This window comes from Diceros bicornis, chromosome 10 (assembly GCF_020826845.1).
Source record: "Diceros bicornis minor isolate mBicDic1 chromosome 10, mDicBic1.mat.cur, whole genome shotgun sequence".
Classification (NCBI taxonomy): Eukaryota; Metazoa; Chordata; class Mammalia; order Perissodactyla; family Rhinocerotidae; genus Diceros; species Diceros bicornis.
Genome location: NC_080749.1, coordinates 58,388,410 through 58,401,580, shown reverse-complemented (window position 1 = coordinate 58,401,580; position 13,171 = coordinate 58,388,410). Strand labels below are relative to the sequence as shown.

General features: G+C 39.7%; 1 protein-coding gene across 1 annotated transcript in view; it reads left to right on the top strand.

The window, feature by feature from the left end:
* Window positions 1-1,167: 1,167 nt before the first annotated feature.
* The window catches only part of LOC131410855 (dual 3',5'-cyclic-AMP and -GMP phosphodiesterase 11A), a 247,374-nt gene continuing 235,370 nt past the window's right edge, over window positions 1,168-13,171 (top strand). The window contains exons 1-2 of the mRNA XM_058549318.1: window positions 1,168-1,257; window positions 7,580-7,720. Of these exons, the coding sequence (XP_058405301.1) occupies window positions 1,171-1,257; window positions 7,580-7,720 (228 nt within the window). The 5' untranslated portion in view covers window positions 1,168-1,170. The remainder of the gene's footprint in view (window positions 1,258-7,579; window positions 7,721-13,171) is intronic.

Here is a 13,171-nt window from a genome sequence, read left to right as displayed (position 1 = left end):
ACATACCCAGGTTCTTTACCAGCCACACGAGAGGGGCCAAATAAAATTGGAATGCCAGGCTTATGGCAAGGAAAGAGTTTTTATTTCAGGGGATGTCAGCTGGGAGATGAGAGCTCTCAAATTTGTCCCATCTCCCCGAAAAATGGGAGGCAAGGTGTTTTAAAGGTTGTGAGGAATGTGGCTGCTTATAGGGAGGGGGAGCCTGTGGCCTTGCTGGTCTGCGCTTTCCCACCAGCCTGCATTTGGCCTTGAGAGGCTGCTAGCAAGGAGGAGGATGGCAAGATAAGGGAATCGCAGATGGGCGTCCTTCAACCATCTCCGTGGTTGATGGCGGATTCTGGCACCAGGGAGCCAAGGAGGTTTGAGAAGCTTTAGCTTCTTGATATTCTCTGGATATCAGTTTCCCTGTAACGAACCTCAGAACCAGTAATTAGCAACTTTAGAGAAGCAGGGAAGGAGGATGAGTGCCTTTGGTTTTAACCCCATATATGCTGGGTTTAATGCAGGGGAACTGATATCAGGGCCGGCATCAGGAGGAGCACTCTCAAAAGATCCCCAGCCTTTCCTCAAACAGACTTCTGTAGGACCATCTCACCAATTTGCATTCATGGCCAGTTATGTCAACAGAGCAGTGGGCACAATTTGAGCTTTTTTGTATGAGGCTACTAGGCCCTCTGGCCCCTATGTTCCCACTGGGCCCATCCTAACAGACATACTTACATCTGTAGCTGACAGAGTTCTAGGGTCAACCTGAGATCCTTGCTACAGACATACGTGTACAAAGAAATTGACTTGTATCCTGCCTACCTCCAAATGTAAGTGTGAGCATTTACCTTAAATTCTAGATATACCAGAATTTATTAATGTTTCATTGATCAAAGAAGGAATACAAAGATGCTTTAGACACGGTTCCTGTATCATCGCCATCATAGTCTGTTGCTTCACTTTATGTCTTCATAGATGTGACCATCCCTAGTCCAAGCTTGATTGAGACTGTCTTACAGTTAACTCTGAAAAGTATCCCTTCTGAAGTTAAGATACTAGTATCAACAACTCTATACTCAGTCTCTACGGCTGAAGAGAAAATGTTACGATCAGGAACGTGCAGGAAATGTGGAATTTGGTTCAGTGATATTTTAATGTTCTTAACCCTCTCTTTGCCCCCAGGTCATGCAGATGTATCTTCCATTTTGTGGAATTGCCATATCTAATGCTCAGCTATTTGCTGCCTCAAGGAAAGAATACGAAAGAAGCAGGGTGAGTAGAAAGAAACACTGCTGACAACCCTCAAAGCTCTCTGTCAAAGTGTCTGTGAGTCATTATGTCTTTTAAAAACAACAGATGATCTTTGAATAGTCCAGGAATCTTTTTACTTGTCTAATCCTTCAAGTCTATGGTTGAAGTTCTCCTTTAAGCAATAAGCCCTAATGGAAGTGGATACAAATTCTCTGTTGTTTGGAGGAGATAGTACCAGCCTCTTTTAAAAAGGAAATTAATTTCACCTCAATGCTGTAAGGCAGCAGATATATTCTTACTTACTTATGGCTTTGAAACAATAACACAATTTAGTGATATTTTTACAATTTAGTTCCTTTAGGAAGCAAGGCAGTTAGGAATGATTTCACTCCACCTCATGAATTTTGTTTTTGAATTGAAAGGTTTTCTGGAAGAGCATCACAAGATAACTGAACAATAATGCAGACACTATTTTATAGGATTATAAAGAAACATGCATAGAGGGGTTGATCTCATACACCTTCACTAGTTATAGAGCTAAATAGTAAAAAAACAAAGACCAATGCTCAAAAAAATGCTAAACTAGGGGCCGGCCCAGTGGTGTAGTGGTTAAGTTCACATGCTCTGCTTTGGCGGCCTAGGGTTCGCAGGTTCAGATCCCGGGCGTGGACCTACACATGGCTCATCAAACCATGCTGTGGTGGCATCCCGTATACAAAATAGAGGAAGATTGGCACAGTTGTTAGCTCAGGGCCAATCTTTCTCAAAAAAAAAAAAAAAAGCTAAACTATTAGAGATTAAATTATATTAGGCTCACTAGACTTTTAAATATAGGAAATTGCTGTCACAATTTAGAAACATATTTGACAAGAAGATGTTCAAAAAGGTTGGAAACCTTCAGTTAATCTGATAATCAAATTGATTAAAAATTTTCTTTGCTAACATTATGATTTATGAATATTTCACAGTAAACAGATGAACACAATTGACTTCTACATCCATCTTCTTTACCATAGCATACCATACCTTTCTCTGACTTGGATCCTGTTTTCATCATAAGCCATATGTCCTAGCATTATCCTCCCTTCATTTGACACTTCGGCGATATAGTTCCCAATTTCCAGCAAACAAACTGTTTGTTTCACTTTCTCATACAGTTAGCCACGTTTCTCCCTCTGCTTTTCCACCTTTTTCCTCCCACCGCCCTTTGCCTTGCATATCCTTCAGGACCCAGCTCAGTCTTCCAGTCAATCTTTCCTTCTTTGTTTATTGTTTTGCCTTGTATATACTGCCATTGTTCTATTGTGGAAACTTATCACACTGATGTAATTTTTTTTTTTTTTTTGTGAGGAAGATCAGCCCTGAGCTAACATCCATGCTAATCCTCCTCTTTTTGCTGAGGAAGACCGGCTCTGAGCTAACATCTGTTGCCAATCCTCCTCCTTTTTTTCCCCAAAGCCCCAGTAGATAGTTGTATGTCATAGTTGCACATCCTTCTAGTTGCTGTGTGTGGGACGCAGACTCAGCATGGCTGGAGAAGCGGTGCATCAGTGCGCGCCAGGGATCCGAACCCGGGCCACCAGTAGCGGAGTGCGCAAACTTAACCGCTAAGCCACAGGGCCAGCCCCCACACTGATGTAATTTATTGATGGCCCTCCTCTCCAACTACAATTTGAACTCCTTAAGGGATGCTTGATGTATTATTAATCTTTGCATTGTCATATATGACACAATTCATTTACTCATTCAACAAATATTTATTGTGTGGTGGTCTTCAGACACTGTTCGTCCAAAGTCCCTGCCCTCATAGAACTTACTGTTCTAGTGGGAACAATAGATAACAGACAAGCAAACAAATAAAAAATAATATAGTATCAAGTAGTGATAAGTACTATGTAGAAAAATGAAGTGAGATAAAGGGATAGAGACTGGTCACTGAAAGATAGTTTGGGAGGATGTTTATTTCAGATGGTTATCAAGAAGGTATCTATAAGGAGATGATATTTGAGCAGAATCCTGAATGAAATGAAGGAGCAAAGCCACACAAAGATCTGGGAAGAGCATTCCAGGCAGTGGAAATATCAAGTGCAAAGGCCCTGGGGCAGGAGAAACTTGGTCCATGTCTAGAGAGCAGAGAGGAAAGATCTTGAATAGCCAAAACAATCCTGAGAAAGAAAAACAAAGCTAGAGGCATCGCACTTCATAAACTATACTACAAATCTATAGTAATAAAAATAGCATGGTTTGTTATTGTTAGCAACTCCTTGTGACCCTGTGTACAGAAGAGCAGAACCCTACCAGGTCTTTTTGCACCATCCTCTCATCTTCTGGTGCTATATCAGACAATGCTCTGCTGCTATTCATAGGGTTTTCATGGACAATTGTTTTGAAGTGGGTGGCCAAGTCCTTCCTAGTCTGTCTTAGTCTGGAAAACTCCGCTGAAGCCTGTCCACTGTGAGTGACCCTGCTGGTATCAGAAATACCGGTGACATAGCTTTCCGTATCACAGCAACACGCAGCTGCCACAGTATGACAACTGACAGAAGGGTGATGTAGTTCCCTGACCAGAAAATGAACCCGGACCATGGCAGTGAGAGCGTCGAATCTTAGCCAGTAGACCACCAGGGCTGGCTAAACAGTATGGTACTGGCATTAAAAATAGACATATAGATCAAAGGAATAGAATCAAGAGCCCAGAAGTACACCCAGGCATAAATAGTCAACATATATTTGATAAGGGAGCCAAGAATACGCCATGGCGAAAAGATAGTTTTTTCAGTAAACGGTGTTGTGAAAACTGTACATTCACAGGCAAAAGAATGAAATTGGACCCCTATCTTATACTACTCACAAAAATTAACTTGAAATGAATTAAAGACTTAAATGTAAGACCTGAAATTTTGAAACTTTTAGAAGAAAACATAAGGAAAGTGTTCCAATGATTTTTTGGATCTGACACAAAAGCACAAGCAATAAAAGCAAAAATAAACAAGTGGTACTACATCAAACTAAAAATCTACTGCACAACAAAAGAAACAATCAACAAAGTGAAGAAGCAACCTATGGAACGGGAGAAAATATTTGTGAGCCATATATATCAAATAAGGGGTTAGTATCCAAAACATATAAGAAACTCATACAATTCAACAGCAAAAAACACAAATAATCCAATTAAAAAATGGGCAGAGGATCCGAATAGACATTTTTCCAAAGAAGACATACAAATGGCCAACAGCTACATATGAAGATGCTCAACATCACTAATCATCAGGGAAATGCAAATCAAAACCATAATGAGAGATCATCTCACACCTGTTAGAATGGCTATTAGAAAAACGACAAGAGATAACAAGTGTTGGTGAAGTTGTGGAGAAAATGGAGCCCTTGTGTATTGTTGATAGGAATGTAAGTTGGTGCAGCCACTATGGAAAACAGTATGGAGGTTCCTCAAAAAATTAAAAATAGAACTACCGTATGATCCAGCTATTCCACTTCTGAGTATATATCTGAAGGAAATGAGACCACTATTTCAAAGAGCTATCTGTACCCCTATGTTCATTCACAATAGCCAAGACATGGAAACAACCTAAGTGTCCATCGATGAATTAATGGATAAAGAAATTGTAGTATAAAAATATGATAGAACATTATTCAGCCATGAGAAAGAAGGAAATCCTGACATTTGTGACAGCATGGATGGACCTTGAGGGCACTGTGCTAAGTGAAATAAGTCAGACAAAGACAAATACTGTATGGTTTCACTTATATGTTGGATCTATGAAAAGCAGAACTCATAGACAGAGAATAGGATGGTCATTGCAAGGGGCTGGAGTGTGGGGGAAATGGAGAGATACTGGTCAAAGTATACAAGCTTCAAAGTATAAGATGAATAAGTTCTGGGGATCTAATATTCAGCATGGTGACTATACTTAGCAATACTGTATTTTATACTCGAAAGTTGCTAAGAGAGTAAATAATGTTCTCACCACAAAAACGTGATTATGTGAAGTGATGGATGTATTAATTAACCTTATTTTAGAAATCATTTCACAATATGTATATCAAATCATCATGTTGTGCACCTTAAACTCACACAAAGTTATATGTCAATTCTATCTCAATAAATCTGGAAAAAAAGAAAAAGAAATAATATGGTTGGGACTAGGGCAGTGAAAAGTGAGAGATTCCCCCCAAATTAGTGGTGAAATATACAAGGCTTACTGATGTGGGAAACAAGTGAAAATGACTTTTGGCTGGTACAGCTAGTAAGTTAACAGTTGGATATGGAAGTCTAAAGTTTTAAGGAGATGTCAGGACTCGACATTAATATCTGGGAACCATAAGCATATAGGTGGTATTTAAAACTAGTGTTAATATGAGGGAGAATGTGTGGATAAGAGAAGGCAAGAGGTCCAAGGATGAGATCAGCAGCAAAAGAAGGTCACTAGAAGGAGGGGGGCGAATGCAAGTGAAATCAGGAAGCAGGGAGTGTTCAACTGTGTGGCAGGCGTCCAATGTCTCTTAAATTACATATCATCCTAGATTTTCTTCTCTTTTTCTCCCATTCTGGAGCTAGTCTACACTGTTATTTGTGAAACTTGTATCACTTGTTAGTAAAGCAGCAATTTTTAATTAGAAACAATAAAATTACTATAATGTGATTTGTCAGTGCAAGACTCAAGGCACAATTAGTTTTTCCTCTGAGATAAATGTTCTCGTATATGGCTCCCAGAGGCCCTATCCATGCAGTCACAACAAATTGAAAAGTTAAATAATTGTTCAGTTAATATGATCCATCTGAAGAAATAGCGTGGATGATTAAGGAAATAATGTTTTCCCCTATAACAACAGGGAATTTTGTTGGTAATTACCCAGACAATTGCCTCGTTTTTAATGTTATATTTGAATGTTAAATTATTGCACATTGACCTCTTTCAGTGATTTGCTATCCAAATGCCAAACTGTCAGGACACACTTCAAACTTTTTTCACCTCCTGGTGTTTCTCTTTGCTCTGGGATCGTAGAGCTATCCATGGCCCTTAGCCATATTCACAAGTTCTCTTTAGAGAAAATGCTACCAAGGCTATTTGGTCCTCTTCTGGATGTTCCGTGAACTAGACTCATTTCATGGATCTTTTAACTCATTCAAATGCTTTTCTACCTGAATAGACTCAGAGAAGAAATTTTGACATGTTTCAAATCGTTTCAAGACAAATCAAATTCATTCCTACCCAAGTTGAAAATTAGTGACCTCCCTGGGATGATGATCCACACCATCTACCTGAATCGACGTGAAAACCCATGAAAACTAATGAGATGCTTTTGTGAGGGATCAGACTTGAGAGTGCACATCTTATTAAATTCTACTGAGTAAAGCACCCTCTGGCCAATTCACTGGCTGTGTAATTTTCTGATTGCTCTCTGATAGAAGCATAATATCTACTATGTGTACATAACCCACTATTCTTAAATCTCTGGAAACAGCCATGTAAATAAAAATTCCAAATAAATATTATTTCAATGCAAAAATCACAAGCTGACTTAGCTGGATAAAATAACAGGTTACTACAATTTCATTTTTAAGTGAGTTCATAGTTTTCTAGTTAGAATTTAAGGGTTCTTTTCCTTTAATTTGTGTGCTTTTCATTCTGTTCTTTTAACAGAAATTTTAATAGTGTTTTCTTTTCTGAGATATATAATAGTATTTAAATATTTGCCTGGACAGATTGGTATGCAGCAATACTTCTTGTGTAGAGGGATTAATGGGGGTTTTATATATTTTTTGGAAGGCTCTGAAACTTAATTAGCATTCACCACTATAATTCTTTCAGAGTTCTGTGAGAGATGTGTGTTAGTGAAAATAAGTCTCAAGTTTGATCACGAAGCTATTTTTTCTTTATGGTGAGGAAGAGCTGCTTTGTAATTTTCTGAAATAAATGTGCTTTGGAGAAAATCAGGTATACGTTATTTAAAGAATGTTGGCTTTATACCTAGTCGCATTGCAGAAAAAACTACTGTAGGAGGGGAAAAAAGCCTATCGCTAATGACTATATGAGATCATGTGGTCATTAGCTTTATGGGATATAGTCATATACCTATATGTGGGATTTATATGGGATTATGTGGACTGGCACTCTTCTCAAGTTGTATTTTGCAGTTGAAAACTGTGTTATAAACAAAATGATGGAAATATGTCAAAACAATCATAAACGCTTTAAAAATCAGCCACATAAAAATATTTATATTTTATTATAGCAAAGACTAAACGCAATCTTGAGAGGGAAAAAAAACCATTTTATTCAGTCCTATATCCACCTAAATACATCCATTTCATCTTTCCTAGGCTTTGCTAGAGGTGGTTAATGACCTCTTTGAAGAACAGACTGACCTGGAGAAAATTGTCAAGAAAATAATGCATCGGGCCCAAACTCTGTTGAAATGTGAACGCTGTTCTGTTTTACTCCTAGAGGACATTGAATCACCAGTAAGTCAGCTTTTTTCTGTCACGTAGAGTTGAAGACTGCGTTAATGGAATAAAGTTTAGTTTATTTGTAATAAGTTTGTGAAATCGTGACTTGAACCACTCTCTTCATGCTTCTTCAAACTGTGAGGTGACTTTTTATGAAATTAAAGTTTTTTATTTCCTTTACATGTATTTCCTTTTCAACCTTGTTTTTCTGTCACCTTGGAAACATAGACTCTTATGCTGATGGGGACCTTAGAGATCTGCCCAGCCCAGTGTATTTATAGCTGAGGGAAGTGAGGATTCAATGGTTTGCCCAGTCTCACAGAGCTGAGTAGAAGATAAGTTCAGGTGCCAGTCTCCCGTCGTGTTCACCCAGCAGGGGTGGGCCCTCAGCATCTATGGGTATGGATTGCGGTCCTGACAATGCTCCCGGCCCTCTTATGGGGAGGAAGAATGAACACCCGAAGTAGCAGTGCCCTTTGCTCTTGGAGCCTGGACAGATTGTACCTGAGCTGAGTGGAGAGAGTGGCCTCAGCTGGGCTGTGCTCTACAGCCGAGGTTTGTCTTGCTGCTTCTGAAGCACAGATTCCAGGTTGCGTTACAGCTGCTCAGGATCTGTGGACCCCTGCACGGAGCACGCCAGACAGGCCGAGGGGGCTCCTTTCCTCTTCCCGCAGGGGTTTCTGTTACCCGAAAGGCTAGTTCAAGGCCTCAGGCCTGCCGCACCCTGGCTTTCAGGTCTGTTCAGCCCTCTGGCTCTTGGGGGAAATCTGCTGGGTAAATACACAACAATATTGAAAATAATGATCATCATCAATCTAACTTCTTGAAAGTTAAATGTCTAAACCCTCGGCAGCAATTTAATATCTTTTGTTGTGAACTCTCTTCAAAGACCAGGAATTGTGTAGCAATTAAGTGCTGTTTTAATACCTCGGAGAGTGATATTTTACTGTACTTTCCTTAGGAAAGGTTATTGTCTTTGCCTTTAGGTTTGTTTTCCTCAAAGAATAAGAACCTTGGGGTAAATTTTGGAGATTTAATAATAAGTATTGTAAAACTTACAACATTAAGTTAAAAAAAACTGTATGTGTTTAAAATGTTTAGGAGTATTTCCCCATATTTTAGCAGAACTTGAGGTTATTTCTATTTCAGCGGGTGTTGAAACAAACAAAAGCCTTGCGGTTATACTGTGATTGTGTAAAACTCAGCTAAACCTTGGGAGAACACACACACACACACACACACCCATACCTATGGAGAGCTTCTGGACACTTTGTGAAGCACTTGAGTTCATTTAATCCTCATTGCATCCTTATGAGGTATTATGGTCCTCATTGTACAGATGAGGAAATAAGGCTCAGAGCTGAGTGACTTGCTAGAGTCTCCCCCACCGCTTGACTCTAAAGCCCCTGAAGGAATGGGAAGGGGGTGCTCATTGGTGCCTGGCGGGTGGTGGACTCTCACTAAACAAAGGCAGGAAGGGGCGGCTGCTGGGGCTTCAGCTGCCAGGATTCCCTGAGCCCCTCCTGGGTCCCTGTGAGGGCAAGCAGCTGGGGGTCAGGTGGAATGTGGGCAAGGACAAACTCACTGTTTGCTAGTTCAGTTGTAAGTGGACATGAAGGTAATTTAAACCAGTTTAGGGTGGTCATTCTCACTAATCTGCTAACATGGACTAGTTTTCATACTGTCGTCTAGCTCTTTGGCAAATCAAATGAAAAAGTACAGATGACAGAAGTCGATATGGAAGGTGGGGGCAGAGCTGGAGGGAACAGAAGGGACAGTAATAGCTTCATGGTATAAAGTCTGGAAGGGGGTCAAAAACCATTATCTAGAGGAGATGGCACAAGCCATAAAAGTGTTGGTATCACAACTAAACATTCTAAGACTGTAATGATGGGGTCAGAGAAGAAAATTCTGGGCCACTTCCCATCATTTCTTTTCTTTACCCCTCCCCTCCCCCCTCAAAGTGAGAATGAACTCCTCTAATTCAGAGCGGCAAGATCTGGGGGTAAAAAGTGAACTATTTGCAGAAAGAGGAAACTAATCTGCTCAGTATTGTTTTAGAAGCTTTGAAGGTTTTTTGCCAAGGCTGCTGCCTGGGGAGGTGGCGAGACAGTTGAGGGTGGGAGTGGGGGTATATAAATGTGGCATTACCATGTAGAAAACCCATCAGTGCCGTATGTCCCTAAAACACACTTCTCACCAAAGGTTTCTCACAACTTCAGACTTAAAGGGGCTGCTGTTCCGTGCACTACCCTAATTGTCAGATAGAAATTACAGGAAGGAAATCAGATACAGTCACACCACGTACAAGAGGAGAAGCTGGACTGAACAGGACACCAGTTGCCAAAATCTGGCACCAGCACAGTGGTTTTAACAAGCAGAAAATCACGCAGAGACAAAGTTCTCTGGCTGGGACTTCCCCCCTCCCCATCTCAGAATGTTGAACGGATGCATTGATATTAAAAACCTTTGTCATCTAGATTTAATGAGGGGTTTGAATGATTTTCAGAGAGGGGACCCAAGCAACACCTATAAATACTATTTGATTTTATTTTATTGACAAAGAGCAGACCTAGATAGATTTCTATCCAAAGATGAGAAAACAAAGGTGGAACTTGACAACATGATTTTTAATTTCTAAAAGTTCATATGGAAAAATAAACATGTATAAGTAGCCAGAAAATTTGTTAGAAAGGCCACAAAGATGAAGAATGGATGAGGTTTTGCCTGTGAAGCTGTTAAAATGTGTTATAAAACTAGAGATTAGTTCCTCGTAAGCAGCTGAACAGAATAGAGTCCAAAGACCCCAATACATGTGGAAACTAGTAAAGACTGTTCTCTTACTTGTAGAGTTTAGAAAATTACTTATAAGAAACAAAAGTGTGTTGGAGGACTAGAGTTTCAGACTTGAAATGACAAGGTTTTTTTACTGAAAGTTTTTCAACAATAAAGATGTTTTTATAATTATGAAGGAGTAGGTATAAGATCTCAACATCACTGAGCAAATCCAGAATTCAAGTATACCTTTCTCTTATTACTTATGACTTTTCTTTCCTTATCAGCAGACTTATCACTAGCCAGATGCTTCTTAGACATTCCCAATCATCTTTGATGCCCCTGGTATGCATGATGAACAGCAAAGAGCCTTTTCTGATGCAGAGTGCTAGTTCCAGTTTTAGAGGTGTTGTAGCCAATAGTTATCTACATAACATAAAGCAAAAGTTGTAGGAAAAAAGATTGATATCAAGGTATTAAGGGAAGCCCCACCCCCCACCCCTCTCCCCAAACCCTCCAGTCAGCCTGGTATGTTGCTTCATGGGAGGGATTACACAGAATACAGAAACAAATAGCTAAATTCTGAGCTTGTGAGTTCCAAAGTGGGCTTTTAAATTGTATAGCAAGATTGTTATTCTTGAAAACCAAGACTTTTTCATTTGCAACAGCCAGGCTTTCCTAAAGACTTGAAGGAATCAGAGCCTAAAGTTATGCCCAAAGCAATAGATTGGAAAGAAAATAGATGAAGTTCTAGACTCTCCCACTCATGGATTGCCCAGACTAAGGTGGGAGTGTCAGAGAGGAGAATAGTAAATGTGGAGTATTCAGCTTGCCTAACCCTGCCCTGAGACTCAAGTCCCCACAAAGTGGTGGTAGTGGTAGTGGGGGTGAGGGGTTTGAAAGTTCCCCCAGACACCAGGACAAGGAAAGAGACTAGAGGTGGCAACACAGGGGGAGCTATGGGGCAGTGAGAGCCCAACAGTTTTTCTGAAGCCCCAGACAAACATGAGAAGCAAATACAGTTTTCCTGTTTCCTGACAGAAGCTAACAGAGGGAGGGCTGGGACCTGAAGAAGACTATCAGGATGAGGGAGGCACAGAGGATGTGACCCAGGCCTGGAGACCTATAGGGGCATGGATATTTAAGCATATGTGCTGTTAGGGATGACTATGCTGAGGACCAGCAAGGCTGTCTCAGCTCTTAGCAAAGGCCCCTCACCCAGCCTGGGTGAGAGGATGACCATAGATCAGCTCCTTTGCTCTAAAGAATCCAGAAAGTTGCATGTCACCCTGATGAAAATGTCAATATTAAATGAGTTTAAATCCAAAATGACTGAGAAAACCTAAAGTGGCTGAATTTAACTAGAATCGTCTCTTTTGCCTTCTATCAACAGGCAGAATTGGGGCTCAAGAAGAGGTTTGCCTGAGTTTTAGAAAAATAATATAAGTGACTTTTTTGTATAGCTATGTCTGTGGCCTTTGAAATTTATAACCAATATGCAAATTATATTCTCTAATTAGTCAATCATCTTATATTCAATACACATATATGACAAAGGAAGCATATGAAATTAGATAGATGAGGAGATGGATGGATTGTTCTACAAATGTTCTGGAAACAACAGCTAGCAATTTAGAAAAAAAGAACACAAAAATCTGGATTCCTACCTCATACTTGTTAAAATATAATTTTCTAAAAGACAAAATCGTGACTCTTATGTAAATATAAAATAAATGTATGTCAAAGATTGTTTTTAACTCAGTAATTTATGAGGGAACCAATAAGATGTTAAACCAGTCCAAAGAGCATTTGAGAAGTTAAGTATTTATAGGCAATATTGGGATAAGATTTCTCAGTTAGAGACAAAACAAGGCCATAAAGTGTAACCTTCGAAGTTATCTTTTCCCTGGGATAGAAATTACTTGTATCTCTAACAGAGAAAAAGCTACAAATTAACATGTAACTTTACTAAGTCTGGAGTCTTTAATCAGTAGTAACCAATGAATGAGACTAAGTACATTCCTTAGATCAGGGATTGGCAAACTTTTTCTGTAAATTTCCAGATAGTAAAAATTTTAGGCTTTGCAAATCATCCAGTCCCTGTCACAGCTACTCAACTCTGTCATTGTAGCATGAAAGCAGTCATAGACAATACATAAAGAATGAGCATGGCTATGCTCTAATAAAACTTTATTTACAAAAATAGGTGGCGGCCCAGATTTGGCTTGCAGGCAGTAGTTTGCAGATCTCTGTCCTAGATAATCCTTGTGTGGCCTTTGTCCCCTTAAGACATTGAAAGATGGGCTGCCCACTTTTTTGCCCTGTTTCTGTAAAGTCAATATAAATTTCATATGGATCAAAGATTTAATGTTTAAAAAAAGGAATACAAAAATACTGGTGAATATTGTTTTATAGTCATTGGATGGGTGAAGTATTTCTAAAACATTCATGCAATTCCTAAGAGAATATAAGCACATTAAAACACCTCCATGATTTTTCAGCCATCAGATTGGTAAAGACTTAAAAGAATTATAGTGGCCGGCCTGGTGGCGTAGCGATTAAGTTCGCGTGCTCCCCTTCAGTGGCCAGGGGTTCTCAGATTTGGATCCCGGGCACAGACCAACGCACCGCTTGTCAAGCCATCCTGTGGTGGCATCCCATATAAAGCAGAGGAAGATGGGCACGGATGTT